We start from the raw sequence: 19,726 nt of genomic DNA, 5'->3' as shown, positions 1-19,726 counted from the left end.
TTTACAATACACTGAGCCCACACTTCACATTACACTGAGCCCACACTTCACATTACACTGAGCCCACTTCAGAGATCGTTTACATTATACCGTGACTGTTAGATAAAAGCCACATAAGATCCCCACTTCCTTTGATTTCTATCACACACCCACACAGCCTGGTGCCAGATCTATTTAGGCTGTCTTGCTAATGACCATAGTGCTTGTCTAGTATCAGGTCCCCCTTGTCCGTATAGTCTTATTCATTATGATCTGAAAGACAAAACGGATCCTAGACACTTTATGAATGTGGGCCCAGTCTGAGTCACACAGAGGAATTCCTAGCTAAGTCATCTCCCTCTTTGAGGATGCAGCTTCCTGTCCTGTCTTGATCTTAGTGTCTGACATAGCACTTTTTTGCCACACAGACAAGAGCCCCCAGAGGTTGAACGTGGCTGACCAGAGGCTGCTGGACGCCAGTCAGCTGTTCAAGAGGAAACAGGGCAAGGGCACCGTGGACGTCTGGTGGCTCTTTGACGATGGTGGTGAGTTTGGCCCTCCAGACCACCAAGGGGGTGGTTTCTGGTTACTTTGTGCCTATTGGTTGCTGTTACAGAGCAACTTGGTTGTAGTTGGGAGTTTGACAAACACTGTATTGAGGACAGTCAATTCAGGAAGAGGTCTGAGCAGTCTAAAGCGTGCTGCACTCGGAACTAGAATATCTCTTTGGTTGAGAATATTACTGGTTACTGGTCGTGAATATCACCAGTGAGTAACATATGCAACGAGAGTAACATGCCACTGAGAAATTAGAAAAATAGAAAAATATACATTGGACAAGAGACTAACATTGCACCAACATGAATGGAGTAGGCACAACAGCCATGTAGACACTTTGGAAACATTTAAAGAGACCTTAGAGCGCGACCATAACTCTGCACATCAGTAAGAAGAGACTGGTGTTGCCGCATTGCACCAAAGACAGAGTAGTGACTGACTGTGTCTCTGTAATGTGACTGTGCCAGGCCTTACCCTGCTCATCCCCTACCTGCTCACCAACAAGAAGAAGTGGAAGGACTGCAAGATCCGTGTCTTCATAGGAGGCAAGATCAACAGGATCGACCACGACCGCAGAGCGTGAGTGACATTCTATTCACTACAGATCTATATTGCTTTCTATTCGCTGTAGATCTATACTGCCAATGGGAATGTATTGAACGTATACTACATGACCAAAAGTATGTGGACACCTGCTCCTCGAACATCTCATTCCAAAATTATGAGCATTATTATAGCTGGTCCCCCCTTTGCTGCTATAACAGCCTTCACTCTTCTGGGAAGGCTTTCCACTAGATGCTGGGACATTGCTGCAGGGACTTGATTCCATTCAGCCACGATCATTACTCAGGTCGAGCACTGATGTTGGGCGATTAGGCCTAGCTCGCAGTCGACAGTCGCTCACAGTCGATGGGGTTGAGGTCAGAGCTTTGTGCTGGCCAGTCAAGTTATTCCACACCGACCTTGACAAACCATTTCTGTATGGACCTCACTTTGTGCACGGGGCATTGTCATGCTGAAACAGGAAAGGGCCTTCCCCAAACTGTTGCCACAAAGTTGGAAGCACAGAATCGTCTAGAATGTCATTGTACGCTGTAGCGTTAAGATTTCCCTTCAGTGGAACTAAGGGGCCTAGCCCGAACCATGAAAAACCGCTCTAGAACATTATTCCTCCTCCACCAAACTTTTGCCTTCTCCTGGCATCCGCCAAACCCATATTCGTCTTTTGGACTGCCAGATGGTGACGTGTGATTCATAACTCCAGAGAATGCATTCCCACTGCTCCAGAGTCCAATCGCGGCACACTTTACACCACTCCAGCCGACACTTGCCATTGTGCGTGGTGATCTTAGGCTTGTTTGCAGCTGCTCGGCCATGGAAACCCATTTCATAAAGCTCCCGACGAAGAGTTCTGCTGACGTTGCTTCGAGGTAATTTGGAACACTGGAGTAAGTGTTGCAACCGAGGACAGACAATTTTTACGTGCTTCAGCACTCGGTGGTCCCGTTCTGTGAGCTTGTGTCTCCTACCACTTCGCTGCTGAGCCGTTGTTACTTCTAGCCGTTTCCACTTCACAATAACAGCACTTACAGTTGACCGGGGCAGCTCTAGCAGGGCAGAAATTTGATGAACTGACTTGGTGGCATCTTATTATGGTGCCACGTTGAAAGTCACTGAGCTCTTCAGTAAGCTAATTCTATAGCCAATGTATGTCTATGGAGATTGCATGGCTGTGTGCTCAATTTAATACACCTGTCAGCAACAGGTGTGGCTGAAATAGCCGAATTCACTAATTTGAAGGGGTGTCCACATACTTTGTGTGTGTGTGTGTGTGTGTGTGTGTGTGTGTGTGTGTGTGTGTGTGTGTGTGTGTGTGTGTGTGTGTGTGTGTGTGTGTGTGTGTGTGTGTGTGTGTGTGTGTGTGTGTGTGTGTGTGTGTGTGTGTGTGTGTGTGTGCGCGTGTGTGCGTGCGAATACATTTAAACACAGTTTTTCACAATTCCTGACATTTAATCCTTGTAAAAATTCCCTGTTTTAGGTCAGTTAGGATCACCACTTTATTTTAAGAATATGAAATGTCAGAATAATAGTAGAGAGAATGATTTATTTCAGCTTTTATTACTTTCATCACATTCCCAGTGGGTCAGAAGTTTACAACCATCACTCCGGTGTTCCAATAGCTAATCCAAGTTTATAATTTTAAAAGGCTAATTGCACCTCTGCCTTGAAGTCCAGCATCCCGGAGTCGCCTCTTCACTGTTGACATTGAGACTTGTGTTTTGTGGGTACTATTTAATGAAGCTGCCAGTTGAGGACTTGTGGAGGCGTCTGTTTCTCAAACTAGACACTAATGTACTTGTCCTCTTGCTCAGTTGTGCAACGGGGCCTCCCACTCCTCTTTCTATCCTGGTTAGAGCCAGTTTGCAATGTTCTGTGAAGGGAGTAGTACACAGTGTTGTACGAGACCTTCAGTTTCTTGGCAATTTCTTGCATGAAATAGCCTTCATTTCTCAGAACAAGAATAGACTCAGTTTCAGAAGAAAGGTCTTTGTTTCTGGCCATTCTGAGCCTGTAATTCAACCCACAAATTCTGATGCTCCAGATACTCAACTAGTCTAAAGAAGGCCAGTTTTATTGCTTCTTTAATCATGGAGCGCCCCTTTCGAAAGAAATTGAACTAAGAACAGATATAGCCCTTAGTTCACTGCCCTCGACCAGCACAAAAACATCCATGCACCTTTTCAGGGAAGTTAGGAAAGCAAAGGCTAGCTTTTTCAAACAGAAATTTGCATCCTGCAGCTCTAACTCCAAAAAGTTCTGGGACACTGTAAAGTCCATGGAGAATAAGAGCACCACCTCCCAGCTGCCCATTGCACTGAGGCTAGGAAACACTGTCACCACCGATAAATCCACAATAATCGAGAATTTCAACAAGCATTTCTCTGCGGCTGGCCATGCTTTCCTCCTGGCTACCCCAACCCCGGCCAACAGCTCTGCCCCCCCCCCCCCCCGCAGCTACTCGCCCAAGTCTCTCCAGCTTCTCCTTCACCCAAATCCAGATAACAGATGTTCTGAAAGAGCTGCAAAACCTGGTCCCGTACAAATCAGCTGGGCTAGACAATCTGGACTCGCTCTTTCTAAAATTATCCACCGCCATTTTTGCAACCCCTATTACTAGTCTGTTCAACCTCTCTTTCGTATCGTCCGAGATTCCTAAAGATTGGAAAGCTGCCACAGTCATCCCCCTCTTCAACGGGGGTGACACTCTAGACCCAAGCTTACAGACCTATATCCATCCTGCCCTGCCTTTCCAAAGTCTTCGATAGCCAAGTTAACAAACAGATCACTGACCATTTCAAATCCCACCGTACCTTCTCCGCTGTGCAATCCGGTTTCTGAGCTGGTTGCGGGTGCACCTCAGCCACGTTCAAGGTACTAAACAATATCATAACCGTCATCGATAAAAGACAGTACTGTGCAGCCGTCTTCTGGCCAAGGCTTTCGACTCTGTCAATCACTGTATTCTTATTGGCAGACTCAATAGCCTTGGTTTCTCAAATGACCTCCTCGCCTGGTTCACCAACTACTTCTCAGACAGAGTTCAGTGTGTCAAATCGGAGGGCCTGTTGTCCGGACCTCTGGCAGTCTCTATAGGGGTAACACAGGGTTAAATTCTCGGGCCGGCCCTTTTCTCCATATATATCAATGATGTCGCTCTTTCTGCGGGTTATTCCTTGATCCAAACTTATTTTCCACCATATTTTGCAAATAAATTCATAAAAAATCCTACAATGGGATTTTCCGGATTTTTTTTCTCAAATTTTGTCTGTCATAGTTGAAGTGTACCTATAATGAAAATTACAGGCCTCTCTCATCTTTTTAAGTGGGAGAACTTGCACAATTGGTGGCTGACTAAATACTTTTTTGCCCCACTGTATATCTCATTGGTCAACCCCAAAGCCAACACCCCCTTTGGCCGCCTTTCCTTCCAGTTCTCTGCTGCCAATGACTGGAACGAATTGCAAAAATCGCTGAAGCTGGAGACTTATATCTCCCTCACTAAGTTAAACATCAGCTATCTGAGCAGCTAACCGATCGCTGCACCTGTACATAGCCCATCTGTAAATAGCTTGGCCAGGTCGCAGTTGTAAATGAGAACTTCTTCTCAACTGGCCTACCTGGTTAAATAAAGATGAAATAAAAAAAAATCTGAACAACAGTTTTCAGCTATGCTAACATAATTGCAAAATGGGTTTTGTAATGATCAAGTAGCCTTTTAAAATTATAAACATGGATTAGCGAACACAACGTGCCATTGGAACCCAGGAGTGATGGTTGCTGATAATGGTCCTCTGTACACCTATGTAGATATTCCATTAAAATAACTGCCCTTTCCAGCCACGACAGTCATTTACAACATTAACAATGTCTACAGTGTATTTCTGATCAATTTGATGTTATTTTAATGGACAAAAACATTACTAAGTGACCTTAAACTTTTGAACGATAATGTCTATATATAGTGTACATTGTAATACTATATGCGTTTTCCTCTTTTTCAATTTTTTACATTCCATATTGAGTAAAACATTTTTATATTATCTTACATCCTAGATTTAGATCTGTCTGGCAAATTCCCTCAAACCCCTAATTCCTCCAATGCTAAATAAGATCAGTGTGTTACAGGTTCAAAGGATGAGCTCTGCTCTTAGCTGCCCGTCAGAGCCCTATGCTACATTGCCTTCTAAAAATACAGCTTAGTCACTGACTAGTCAGGATTAAACCCACGTTGTTCCACCACCACATTAAATCTGCATGATTTTCTATATAACAATTTGTTGTATTTGCGTCACAGAAGCAGGTTAGGGTCTCTGTTGTTCTTTCTCCCACTCATCTGTCTTTCTTCTTTCTATTTTCTCTCTGTGTTATTGTGGCGGCAGTGTTATTGTCCAACACAAATATCCTGACCCTCACTCTCATTGTCCCCCACAGCTGCCTCCTGCCTCCTTTTGTTGGCTAGAATTAGCACTGGCAACCCAGGCCTTCCATTTTAGTGTGTGTGTGTGTTTGTGTGTGTGTGTGTGTGTGTGTCACATGCCATATGTTTGTGCATTCATTACTTGTAAAACCAGGAACAGACATTTCCTTGCTAATTTAAAATATAGTTTCAGTATTGGCTAACTATATTTTTGGACTTCATTTGTTCAATACATGGATCTCATTATAATATCCCATCCAAACTCTGCATGGAATTGAGGATTCAAGTATCCCTTTGATATGAAAGTCATTGTATATAAAAGTCGCTGTACTTACTCGGACATGACATGTTTGGAGTCGCTGAAGATGTTTTGAGAAGTTATCACCGTCTTTTGATTAGAAAAAAAAACTGGAGAAATGAGTGTCATAAAGAGAAAGCCTCTTAACAGCCACCACAGCTTTTTTTCTCTCAAATATCTGGAAAATATTGCTTTCAGCCCGCACCTGTTCGCTGTGCTACTTCAAATAGCAGCAATCCTTTCAAATGGCTTCTTGATGCCCTCAGTGGCTTGTGCGGTCTCTCCAAAGCTCTTGGATGTAAGTGGCATGAAAACTGCCTTAGTGTTATGTGTTTGTTGTTAAATTTCCTCCTCAGGATGGCCACCCTGCTCAGCAAGTTCAGGATAGACTTCTCCGACATCAACGTACTAGGAGACATCAACACCAAGCCCAAGAAAGAGAAGTATGTTCTTTTTCTCTCAAGATTGATTCTCCCTTATATGACAGTTCTGAGGTTGTCGGGCGGGTTGGGGTTCTAAATTGAAATGTCAAGGCAAAAAGCCAAGGCCTCCCGAGTGGCGCAGTGGTCTAAGGCATCGCAGTGTTTGAGGCATCACTACAGACCTGGGTTCTATCTCAGGCTGTCTCACAACCGGCCGTGACCGGGAGTCCCATAGGGCGGTGCACAATTGGCCCAGGGTCGTTAGGGAATTGAACACTTATGGGAGATTCTGGAGCGGTGCCTGAGACTGCGTTTTCCACCAACATTAACAAAATACCAAATGTTGTATTTATTAGGATACCCATTCGCTGCTGCAAAAGCATCAGCTGCTCTTCCTGTGGTCCACATGAAACATGACATAGTACAGAACAGTATTAGTCAAGGACTGAAATACATACGTTTTAAACATCACACATAGCCTACATGTTAGTACATACACACAATATCTAAGTCTAATACATAGCACAGTGCAAATTACAATACCACACATATCAAATGGCTCTCTCTTAATGGCTCTCCCTTTGTGCAGTAAGGTGTTATTTTTTGGACCTGGGAACTGAAGAGGCTACTGGATTGCATGTCTTGTACCGATGAGTGTCTGAACTGTGTGCTAACTGCTTGAACAGACAGTTCGGTACCTTCAAAACATCAGTACCTTGCACAAAGAACAATAGTTATGCAGTCAATCTTTTCTCAACTTTGATCCAGGAGAGACTGACACTTTCCCTCCGTGTACATCTAAGTGTGATACGTGCTGCTTTGTTCTGGACCAACTGCAATTTACCTAGGTCCTTTTTTGCCGCACATGACCACACAGCTGGGCAGTAGTCCAGGTGTGACAATTAGGGCCTGTAGGACCTGTCTGGTCGACTGAGATGTCAAGACGGCAGAACAACGCCCTATCATGGACAGACCTCTTCCCATTTTAGCAACCAATGAGTCGATATGTTTTAACCATGACAGCTATCGAGAGTTACACCCAGCAGTTTACTCTCCTCAAATTTCCCAATAGCCACATTATTCAATATTAGATCATACATACAGTGCCTTGTAAAAGTATTCATCCCCCTTTGCATTTTTCATATTTGTTGCATTACAACCTGTAATTTAGATTTTTATTTGGATTTCATGTAATGGACATGTACAAAATAAGCAGTTTCAGCCTTGAGTCTACTTGGTTAAGGGAATTTTTATCAATAATGACTAATTATGTATACATTTCAATCAGGACTGACTAATCAGAAGACTATTATATTACTGTATATGTATGAATTTTCTTTATAATCCTAGTACTGAATATAATGTGTGTAAATAGAATCAATAATTAGAACAATGACTGTCTGTTCCTTGGTAGAAATGAATGAACTTATAGTGACTGGTTAGAATGCTTATCTACACAGGCTGGCCTTGGCTCTATCCATAAATTATCTTAATAGGGAGAGACGATGTGAGAACCATACAGCCATTGTACTGGAGCGGAGATGAGACGGGCTAGTACTAAAACTAATGACGTCATTTTCAGTTTATAACCTGTGGTAAAATGTATAATGGGCAGTACTCTCGAGAATAAACACTGCTGGTTGACTTTAAGACTGGTCTCTGTGCATTTTATACAAATAAGAGTCATCCAGATTCTTATGAATTGACAGAGTGATTCATTTTAATTGGGTATTAAAACATAGAGGAATATAATTCCTGTAACAGTATGATGCTACAAGCTTGGCACACCTGTATTTGGAGAGTTTCTCCCATTCTTCTCTGCAGATCCTCTCACGCTCTGTCAGGTTGGATGTGGTGCGTCGCTTCATCATTATGGGGTATTGTGTGTTTGAGGGAAAACATTTATTTAATCCATTTTACAATAAGTCTAATGTAACAATGTGGAAAAAGTGAAGGGGTCTGAATATTTTCCGAATGCACTGTATATTCTATAACCATGTATAGCTACTATTGCATCAAATGAATTATCTAAGTGTGTTACAGAGATGGCCAGAATTAATGTTTTCTGATAATACATTTCATGAACCTTGTTTCTCAGGCTACATACTAAACTCAGCAAAAAAAGAAACATCCTCTCACTGTCAACTGTGTTTATTTTCAGCAAACTTATCATGTGTAAATATTTGTATGAACATAAGACTCAACAACTGAGACATAAACTGAACAAGTTCCACAGACATGTGACGAACAGAAATGTAATAATGTGTCCCTGAACAAAGGGGGGGTCAAAATCAAAGTAACCGTCAGTATCTGATGTGGCCACCAGCTGCATTAAATAATACAGTGCATCTCCTCCTCATGGACTGCACCAGATGTGCCAGCTCTTGCTGTGAGATGTTACCCCACTCTTCCACCAAGGCACTTGCAAGTTCCCGGACATTTCTAGGGGGAATGGCCCTAGCCCTCAATGCAAACAGTGGAATTAAATGTGCATATGTTTATTGCAGACAATACCCTCGGAGGTAACACTTAAAGGAACATAGATTAGATGACATTTACTGCACTTCCGTTTCTCTGGAATATAATATGATTTCCATGTCCTCTGTTGCTTATTATGACAGGGAGGACTGGAGCAACTATCAAACCTAGACCATCAGTCTCTTAAGCAGTTTGCTATGTTGGAGATAATCCTGGAACCCCTGCGGTCAGGGTGAATGACTTTTAAAGAGTGTTGGTTGCTCCCTCCCACAGCAAGATACATTTGTCAAAAAAGGAGACATTCCTGTCTTTACAGAGTTTCTTCTGGAACTCATTTAGGGCAGCGAGGCAGCTGTAACGTTTCAAACCCCTTCTATAGCACATCAGGGGGCCAGAGATGACTGCTCTCTTTCCTGTGCAAAGAAGGGTGTTCAAGGGAATGTTGTAGCCCTTCTTCAGTTCCTCAGCCAAAAGCGAATGTCGTTAAATCCAACGTGAGTGACAATAGTGCTAATATTAGATTAGTTGGATAGAACTGTGGGCAGGAGGGAGTCCTTCACATTGCCAGTGTCTCCCACTGGCTGTGGAGTTAAGCTTGCCATCTGTCCAGTGGTTTGGAGCAGGTCAGTACTACCAGACTCATCGAACCCCTTGGCTGTATGAGGCATTCAGAACTGACATTCTGTGTGCCTGGGCTGCATCCAAGTACTTAGAAAGCACATCTTCTTTTTCCACAGTTGAGGTAGCAGCCGGAGAATCTCTTCACTAAGCTGTTTGATGATGATACATTTGGAACAGACAAAGAATTCATGTTCATTTGAGTTCCACCTTTTCCTCTTGCGTTGATATGATATCAGACCGAGTGTAGACCTCTCTGATGACGGCTGCTGCGTGATGACCTATGCCCTCACATAGCATTGGGTTGAACTTTGACACCTTCAATAATCATGACAGTGTTGGCTCTTGGGGGGGGTGTGACTCAATATTAGGAAGGTGTTCCTAATGTTTGGTACACTCAGTGTATATACTCAAATATACTGGCCTGTTATATATACTGTGTGTGTGTACTAAAGTTTCTAACTAATCATTTACTAACCTTTGATCCCCTATGGTTGTGCAGTGTTACTGCTTTTGAAGAGATGATAGAGCCGTACCGGCTGAATGAGGACGACATGGAGCAGGATACGGCGGAGGCACAGAAGGCCAGCGAGCCCTGGAGGATAACCGACAACGAGCTGGAGCTCTACAGGGCCAAGGTAAATCTAACCACTCTAGCCATGAAAGTGCTCCCATATCTGCCTATCCTACAGCAAAGTGTGGCTGCTGCTTTAGATGGCAATCTCGTAACATGTATCCATTTTAACTTGTGTTTTTGTTTTGGTTCTTCTCAGACTAATCGTCAGATCAGACTGAACGAACTGCTGAAGGAGCACTCAAGCACAGCTAACCTCATTGTCATGCAAGTAGATTTAAGAGCATTTCTTTTTGGTGTGGTGTGTGTGGCACAGAAGTATTGAGGCCTCATGTTTGGGGCCGGCAGGTAGCCTAGCGGGTTAAGAGCTTTGGGCCGGTAAACGAAAGGTCACTGGTTTGAATCCCGAGCCGAATAGGTGAAAAATCTGTCGATGTGCCCTTTCGCAAGGCACTTAACCCACATTGCTCCTGTAAGTTGCTCTCTCTAAAATGTAAATTGTAATAACAGCCACTAAGTGAATCAGCTGGGTGCCCAGTAAACTGAGACGCCAGCCATCCTCACACTCCCTCGCTCTCCTCTGTCACCCTCCTCGTCTCCTTTAGGTCTTCTCTCCATTTCCCTGCCACTTCTTTCATCTTTTCTCTCTGTTGCTCTACCTTCTCTTTCTCAATCCACTCTTCATCTTCTTTTCTCTCTGCTATATTTACCTCTTCCAATTCTCCCCCTCTACATTTTCCTCCCATCGTCCTGCTTCTCATTTATTCTCCCTCTGCTTCCTTTACTCATCCTTCCCTCTCTATGCATGGACGCACACACACAATACTCCACTCGCACTCATTCAGTAGCGCTGTGGGTTAATTACCCTAGTGTTGTCTCTTTCCACCACTGGCTTGGCTCTGCTTCAGTCCCTGCTGTCCTATCCTATTCACAGCACTACTGCTCTCCTCACCTCCACCACTGATACTGAACGGGGCCAGTGGCCAGAGAGCAATAGAAAAACCCATTGTCCTCAGTGTCACTGGTCCTCCATTTTGTGTCTCATTAATGGATGTGTAGAATAGGGTGTTTCAATGCTCTGTTAGTCATACTGCACTTTATTGAAGTATACGTGTGGTATTGAGTTTATTGTGCTGTTGATATATGGGGCGCGAGGGTGAGATTTGAAAGGGTCCAAATGGATAGGGCTATTTCTGTCACTCATCACACTCTCTCTCGATCTACAGGAGCATGCCCTTGGCCAGAAAGGGAGCGGTGTCCAGTGCTCTCTACATGTCCTGGCTGGAGACTCTGTCCAAGGATCTGCCTCCCCTCCTCCTGGTGCGTGGAAACCACCAGAGTGTCCTCACCTTCTACTCATAAACACACACATGCTGCCTTTGGGACCTCCCATCCCTACCCCAGCCCTAACTAAGACACGCACACATATTCTTCAAAGAAGGTAGAAATAGTAGCAATTGATGATAATATTAATAATGATAAAGGATATGGTGTTGCTGTGGACATCCAGCCTCTTACACTACATGATCAAAAGTATGTGGACACTGCTCGTCAAACATCTCATTCCAAAATCATGGACATTAAAATACAGTTGGTCCCTTTGCTGCTATAACAGCCTCCACTCTTCTGGGAAGACTTTACACTAGATGTTGGAACATTCCTGCGGGGACTTGCTTCCATTTAGCCACGAGCATTAGTGAGGTCGAGCACTGATGTTGGGCGATTAGGCCTGGCTCGCAGTCGGCATTCCAATTCATCCCAAATGTGTTCGTTGAGGTTGAGGTCAGAGCTCTTTGCAAGCCAGTCAAGTTCTTCCACTCCGATCTCGACAAACCATTTCTGTATGGACCTCGCCTTGTGTACAGGGGCATTGTCATGCTGAAACAGGAAAGGGCCTTCCCCAAACTGTTACCACAATGTTGGAAGCACAGAATGTCATTTTATGCTATAGCAATAAGATGTCCCTTCACTGGAACTAAGGGGCCTAGCCCAAACCATGAAACAGCCCCAGACCATTATTCCTCCTCCACTAAACTAACAGTTGGCAGGTAGCGTTCTCCTGGTATCAGCCAAACCCAGATTCGTCCGTCGGACTGCCAGATGGTGATTCATCACTCCAGTTTCCACTGCTCTACAGTCTGCTCGGCCATGGAAACCAATTTCATAAAGCTCCTGACGAAGAGTTATTTTGCTGACGTTGCTTCCAGACGCAGTTTGGTACTCGATACTGAGTGTTGCAACTGAGGACATACGATTTTTACGCACTTCAGCACTGTGGCCTACAACTTCACGGCTGAGCCGTTGTTGCTCCTATACGTTTCCACTTCACAATAACAGCACTTACAGTTGATGGGCAGATCTAGCAGGGCAGACATTTTACGAACTGAATTGTTGGAAATATGGCATCCTATGACGGTCCCATGTTGAAAGTCACTGAGCTCTTCAGTAAAGCCATTCAATTGCCAATGTTTGTCTATGGAGATTGCTTGGCTGTGCTCAATTTTATACACCTGTCAGCAATGGGTGTGGCTGAAATAGCCGAATCCACTCATTTTAAGGGGGTGTCCACATACTTTTGAATATAATGTATGTGAAAGGGCAGTCAGTCAGTGAAGTCCCCACTACTCTTTTGAAACTGGAGACTGAAGAACACGTGGGAGTTATTTCCTGCACATTCAACCTAACGTGAAAAGAAGTGCACAATTTAATTTACAAAGTTGATTTCCTCTCTGGCTTGAAAGAGCCTGTTCATGCTTCGCACTATTTTGTTATTACTATTAATATTGTTATTATTATTCCGATTCTTCTTGATGTCATGTTAAGTTATAGATCATTTTATATTTTTTTCAATGCAGCAATAATCGCCCTCTTATATTTCCTTTTCTTGTGTTGGGAGAGAGGCATGTCAAATGCTTTGCAACACTTTTTATTGCCTTATGTATGTGCCTTCCAGTTGAAATCAATAATTAAATTATTAATCGCTCTACCCAGATTGAACGGTATGAAAAATGTATAATAGCTATTTTTATTAGGTTTTAAATGTAATCTTTGTTTTTATTGAGGATTTTTATGGTAGTGGATTGATTGTAGGAGGTTAGCAGAGTCTCCACTTGATGGCATCAAAATATTTCTCTGGTGTTTATTTTCCTCCTTCCTCCATCCCTAAATTATTTCCTGTTTTTTTTAATGGCCTCTGACTTTATTGTCTATCGGTTTGTTTGTCTTCCTTTTAAGCTGTGTAGTACCCTCTACTTAATACTAGAGGCAATCTGCTTCAATTCTGAAAGTTGATTGGATGATGTCGAAGAATTGTCTCTTAACAGAAAGCATCCACGGGTCTATAATTTGAAGTTCTAGGGTTCTTATTTCCACACTGTGTCAGAAATGACTGCAGTTGGCTAGAATTGGGCTTAGCTTCTGATTAGCTTTGCCATGCTAAAGAGCCAGTTGTCTCACAACAGCTGCTAACACAAACAAGTGTTTAACCAAAAACAAGTTCTTAGTCCAAGTCTCCTTTGGACTCAAGTAGGTCCCCACATTGAAGTCTCACCATATTGGAATCTATCGGCTGAATCCTAACTTCAGATGCTCCAATTTTACTCAAACTTTTTTGCGGAATTCGTGTATCGATGTCCATAGGAGACTTGAAAGTAAGTTACTTATGCATATCTCAAATTAGGACACGGCCCCTCGGGTTCCCCACATTGGAGTGACTCTATGAAGGAACTGGTCTAGCCCTTACAACCGCGAATTAGACTTTGCCTTAATGCTAGAAGTAATGATTGTTGTCATTGTCTTTCTCTTATAAGCCGTACTGGCTGTATGATTGAACTAGTGGGTCAATGCAGATGTAGCTATAGAGGAGTATTGCATAAAGAAGAATGTACTGTCACTCTACTTTATCCAGTATTTTAAAAACAATTCTGTATATGTATGTACCATTTTATTATTATTGTTTCCAGTTCAAGAAAGCCCCCCTTAGTCTGTTACATGGAACAGTCTGGAATTTGTGCTTGCTTTAGGTTCAACCATTGATAGAAAAGTGCCGTTTCGTGTCAGTTTTTTCTCCAGTAGTGGAGGCATTAGCTCATTCTGCCTCAGACAATGGTACCTGGACATACTCTGATGTAGACTGTTTTTACGTATTCCACTAAACAGTGGACCGGAGTCCTTCATGCCCACATGTCTGACTGTTTGTCTGCTTGCCGTGATGTACATTGGACTAGTAGCCTCAATTCTCCTCTGTTCGTTTCTGTTCAATGCAAAAACGACTCCCACTCTGTCTGGTCTGTGAAGATGAGTAGGCACTTTGCTGAGTATCTTTCCATGGCTGTTCTTTTTGGGTGTTCAAAAGAGGGGAAATTGTTGATAGAAGATATGGATCAGCATGTTTCAAGAGGGCACTGATACATACCTCTAAGCAGGTGAGCTACTGTAATAAGGTATTGGGATAAAATTCATGGTTTATTTGAAGGGTCCCTCAGTTCATTTTTGGACAATTTAGGCTGGCCCATAAACCTACTGTCAGCACACTTTGCCATTGTTCCAGGAGAATTAAAGTTGTGGTGCGTACCATGTGGGGCCTTTCTCACAGGGGTGAAATGTCCCAAAGCAAAGGGGCATGTTAACTGTTTCTTTAACTTGTGAATGAGGGTTTTATAATAACTGCCGAAAGCTACTGGATCAAAACAGGGTTATTTGCGTTTATAATGTACAGTATTGCCCACGCCTTACCCAACACGCTGTCTATAGGTCATAACATTTAAGGCCAACCACGTCATTGCCCCTCTCTTCCCTAGTTCTTATCCTTTATGCAATTTCTAAAAAGAAAAATGAATGACTTTTTAGGCAGGAGGTTTGGGTCAGTTGAATGTAAATCTGATAAACACTAAACGGAGAGTTACTTTTATTTTTTACTTCTACAGTGCCGAGTTCAATGTTTTTGCTAAAAGCTACATCCTTTTAGATTTCAGTCCCACATGGAAATCCAGGTGCAGTGTGCTTTGTATTTCAGGCTCAATCAACTATTCCCACCCACACGACTGCATCTCACCGTTCCGTGTCCTTTATCTAGAGAATGACTACGCCATGTGATTGTGAACGAATATATACACATATAGTGTAAATATACTCATGTATAAAATTATTTCTTTGAAATATGTACAAAGCATGTAAAACCTTTTTTTTTAAATGGGTGGGGGATTGTAAAGCTTTTTAGAACCCAGATGATCTTACTTACCAAATCTGTTCTGTGTATCGGTGAGTAAACCACTCAACCCTCAGTTACTATACAAAGCAACAATGTCACAAACAAAACACGGGTTACTCTACATTTATATTGAAATATATAAATAACACAATGTGTGTCAATACAACCGGGCGGGGATTTTTGTCATGAGTGTGTTCTTTTTTCCCATCTATGTATAGGTGTGAGGAGAGGAATACTATAACGTCCTCAAAAGTCATTATTTAGCCGAAACCTGACACTACTGTGCTCTGTCCAAGAGACCAAAACATGTTGCCTGTAACATGTGGCCTAGCCATGTTGAGATGTCGTCCTCCTCTGTATTTGTATTGATATGCTGTACTGTTAACTGTCACATATATGCTTTTTTCAAACATTTGAACATACTTTGTACATGTTTATTGCATTAAATCAAATGAAATCAATCATCATTGATGCACTTGGGTATTTTTTAAACTTTTGTTTAGGTTCTTTCTTTATCCACCTATAACTAGCATTTAAACAAGGTAGCACCTTCAGAAGTGCTTAATTTGTACAGTGCCTTCAGAAAATATTCTTGGACTTGTTCTATATTTTGTGTTACAGCCTGAATTAAACAATTACTTTTCTCCGTCTACACACACTGCACTAAAAATGAAGTGAAAACGTGTTTTTAGAATTTTTTGCAAATGTATTGAAAATGAAATGTAGAAATATATTTTATTTACATAAGTATTCACACCCCTGAGTCAATACTTTTGTAGAAGCACCTTTGGCAGCGATGACAGCTGTGAATATTTCTGGGTAAGTCTCGAACAGCTTTCCACACCGGGATTGTGCAACAATTTCCTATTATTCTTTTTCAAATTTCTTCAAGCTGTTGATCATTGCTAGACAACCATTTTCAGGTCTTGCCATCAATTTTCAAATAGATTTAAGTAAAAACTGTAACTTGGACATTCAGGAACATTCACTGTCTTCTTGGTAAGAAACTCCAGTGTAGATTTGGCCTTGTGTTTTAGGTTATTGTGCTGCTCATCACCCATTGTTTGGTGGAAATCAGACAAGTTTTCCTCTAGAATTTTGCTCCGTTCAGTTTATTTTTTATCCTGAAAAACTCTCCAGTCCTTAAAGATTACAAGCATACCCATACCATGATACTGCTACCACTATGCTTGAAAATATTGAGAGTACTACTCAGTAATGTGTTGTATTGGATATGCCCCAAACATAACTTTTTGTCCTGAATACAAAGTGTTAATTGCTTTGCCAAATTGTTTGCAGTATTACATTAGTGCCTTATTGCAAACAGGATGCATGTTTTGGAATATGTGTTTTCTGTACAGGCTCCGTCAATTAGATTAGTATTGTGGAGTAACTACAATGTTTATCCAACCTCAGTTTTGTCCTATAACAGCCATTAAACTCACCATTGGCCTCATGGTGAAGTGGTTTCCTTCCTCTTTGGCAACTGAGTTAGGAAGGACGCCTGCAACTTATTTAGGCTTGACATAACAAAACTAAGGGGTTGAATACTTGATTCAATAAGTCATTTCAGCTTTACATCTATGAATGTGTAAAAATGCTTTGTAAGTCACAAGTTGCATGGACTCACTGTGTGCAATAATAGTGTTCATTTTTTTTGACTACCTCATTTCCGTACCCCACACATCAGTCGAGCAGTGAATTTCAAAAACAGATTCAACTAAAAAGACCAGGGAGGTTTTACAATGCTCGCACAGAAGGGCACCTGAAGAAGCAGGCATTGAATATCCCTTTGAGCATGGTGAAGTTATTAATTACACTTTGGATGGTGTATCAATACACTCAGTCACTGAACTTATTTAGGCTTGCCATAACAAAACTAAGGGGTTGAATACTGAAGTTATTTCAGCTTGACATTTATGAATTTGTAAAAATGTATAAAAACATTATTCCACTTTGACATTATGGGGTATTTGTGTAAGCCAGTGACAAAAAACATTGCAATTTAAACTATTTTCAATTCAGGCTGTAACACAGAAAAATGTGGGAAAAGTCCAGGGGTGTGAATACTTTCTGATTGGAGGGAGTTGACACTTGATTTAGAAACTATAAATCCCATGGTGAGACCTGTTCAGTTTGAAAACCTGGCTGAGAAATATCCAGTGCACCCAACCACACCTCTACCACCATCTAGTGCTCAGATGTGCTCAGTTATCACAAGCTCTGTCTTTGAAGACATGATAGTCATCTTGTTGAATACTGTAGTTTTGCAATCCTTAAACATTGAGGATTATTGCTAAATAGAAACGTCTTATTAGTTAAATTTACCATGAAGGCAAACCAGCAGTATGTACCCAAACTATTACTAGATACAGTACACAGGCCAAGCAATTACGTGCAAATCATTCATTTTATACAACTTATCTTTCATATAGGCTAATTGTGACTCACCACAACCATTTACAGCCAAGATGGCCAGCCCTCCCACTCAAGGAAATTGGGTATATTTACCAGCTCATTTAGCAAGCATAATAGCCCCACTTGTGCAGCCTGCCTAAACTGTTATCCAGTGTAAACACATTGTCAAACACAGTCCGCAACAATTGTAACCCTCCTCCCACTTAATAAAAATACATTTTTTTAAGTGCTTTGTCCTGTTATGAATTTTATGAATAATGACTAAACAATGTATACATTTAATTAGAACTATAACTAATTGAATTCTACCCTGTTTCGCTATAGCTGATTAATAATGTTAGTTCATAAGAAAGAGGTTATGTAGCATGGACAAGGGGTAATTAAAAATGATAACCATTGTGGAAGAAGGAATGTATGTGTGTACTGAAAGAAAGCAAAGAGAATCATTAACCTATGTTTGAACCTACTCAGCTATATAGAGTGGGGAGAACAAGTATTTGAAGCACTGCCGATTTTGCAGGTTTTCCTACTTACAAAGCATGTAGAGGTCTGTACTTTTTATCATAGGTACACTTCAACTGTGAGAGGCGGAACCTAGAACAAAAATCCAGAAAATCACATTGTATGATTTTTAAGTAATTAATTTGCATTTTATTGCATGACATAAGTATTTGATCACCTACCAACCAGTAAGAATTCTGGCTCTCACAGACCTGTTAGTTTTTCTTTAAGAAGCCCTCCTGTTCTCCACTCATTACCTGTATTAACTGCACCTGTTTGAACTCGTTACCTGTATAAAAGACACCTGTCCACACACTCAATCAAACCGACTCCAACCGCTCCACAATGGCCAAGACCAGAGAGCTGTGTAAGGACATCAGAGTTAAAATTGTAGACCTACACAAGGCTGGGATGGCCTACAGGACAATAGGCAAGCAGCTTGATAAGAAGGCAACAACTGTTAGCGCAATTATTAGAAAATGGAAGAAGTTCAAGATGACAGTCAATCACCCTCGGTCTGGGGCTCCATGCAAGATCTCACCTCGTGGGGCATCAATGATCATGAGGAAGGTGAGGGATCAGCCCAGAACTACTCGGCAGGACCTGGTCAATGACCTGAAGAGAGCTGAAGAGAGCTAAAATCCTGCAACGCACGCAAGGTCCCCCTGCTCAAGCCAACGCATGTCCAGGCCCATCTGAAGTTTGTCAATGACCATCTGGATGATCCAGAGGAGGATTGGGAGAAGGTCATGTGGTCTGATGAGACAAAAATAGAGATTTTTGGTCTAAACTCCACTCGCTGTGTTTGGAGGAAGAAGAAGGATGAGTACAACCCCAAGAAAACCATCCCAACCGTGAAGCATGGAGGTGGAAACATCATTCTTTGGGGATGCTTTTCTGCAAAAGGGACAGGACGACTGCACCGTATTGAAGGGAGGATGGATGGGGCCATGTATCACGAGATCTTGGCCAACAACCTCCATCCCTCAGTAAGAGCAATGAAGATGGGTCGTGGCTGGGTCTTCCAGCAAGACAACAACCCGAAAAAAACACAGCCAGGGCAACTAAGGAGTGGCTCCGTAAGAAGCATCTCAAGGTCCTGGAGTGGCCTAGCCAGTCTCCAGACCTGAATCCAATAGAAAATCTTTGCAGGGAGCTGAAAGTCCGTATTGCCCAACGACAGCCCCGAAACCTGAAGGATCTGGAGAAGGTCTGTATTGAGGAGCCAAAATCCCTGCTGCAGTGTGTGCAAACCTGGTCAAGAACTACAGGAAACGTATGATCTCTGTAATTGTAAACAAAGGTTTCTGTACCAAATATTAAGTTATGCTTTTCTGATGTATCAAATACTTATGTCATGCAATAAAACCTCTTAGAGCTCCCCCCCTACTTTGTGCAATTTCCGCCTGAAGACATACCCAAATCTAACAGCCTGTAGCTCAGGCACAGAACCAAGGATATGCATATTCTTGGTACCATTTGAAAGAAAACACTGAAGTTTGTGTAAATGTGAATTGTATGTAGGAGAATATAACACAATAGATCTGGTTTAGATAAAACAATGAATAAAACCATACGTTTTTTATTTTTGAATCATCTTTAAAATGAACAAACATTCAGATAGGATGATGGGGACAATTTCAGTGAAAAAATATTAGAGGGCAACAGTACTTGTGCAAAGTTTCAGAATGAT

The 19,726-nt window shown here is 42.0% G+C and overlaps 1 protein-coding gene across 2 annotated transcripts in view; it reads left to right on the top strand.

Moving 5' to 3' along the window:
- Positions 1 to 15,578, top strand: part of LOC109875911 (solute carrier family 12 member 2-like) — a 128,506-nt gene extending 112,928 nt beyond the window's left edge. Inside the window, exons 21-26 of one of the 2 annotated variants that reach the window (XM_031809118.1) lie at positions 408 to 524; positions 1,005 to 1,116; positions 6,170 to 6,256; positions 9,834 to 9,969; positions 10,105 to 10,172; positions 11,132 to 15,578. In XM_031809118.1, coding sequence (XP_031664978.1) covers positions 408 to 524; positions 1,005 to 1,116; positions 6,170 to 6,256; positions 9,834 to 9,969; positions 10,105 to 10,172; positions 11,132 to 11,267 — 656 coding nt within the window. In that variant the 3' untranslated portion in view covers positions 11,268 to 15,578. The remainder of the gene's footprint in view (positions 1 to 407; positions 525 to 1,004; positions 1,117 to 6,169; positions 6,257 to 9,833; positions 9,970 to 10,104; positions 10,173 to 11,131) is intronic. The other variant, XM_020468345.2, reaches the window with a different exon arrangement.
- Positions 15,579 to 19,726: the final 4,148 nt, after the last annotated feature.

Source organism: Oncorhynchus kisutch, linkage group LG29 (assembly GCF_002021735.2).
Source record: "Oncorhynchus kisutch isolate 150728-3 linkage group LG29, Okis_V2, whole genome shotgun sequence".
In the NCBI taxonomy this organism is placed as follows: Eukaryota; Metazoa; Chordata; class Actinopteri; order Salmoniformes; family Salmonidae; genus Oncorhynchus; species Oncorhynchus kisutch.
This window is presented reverse-complemented; position numbering and strand designations above follow the sequence as displayed.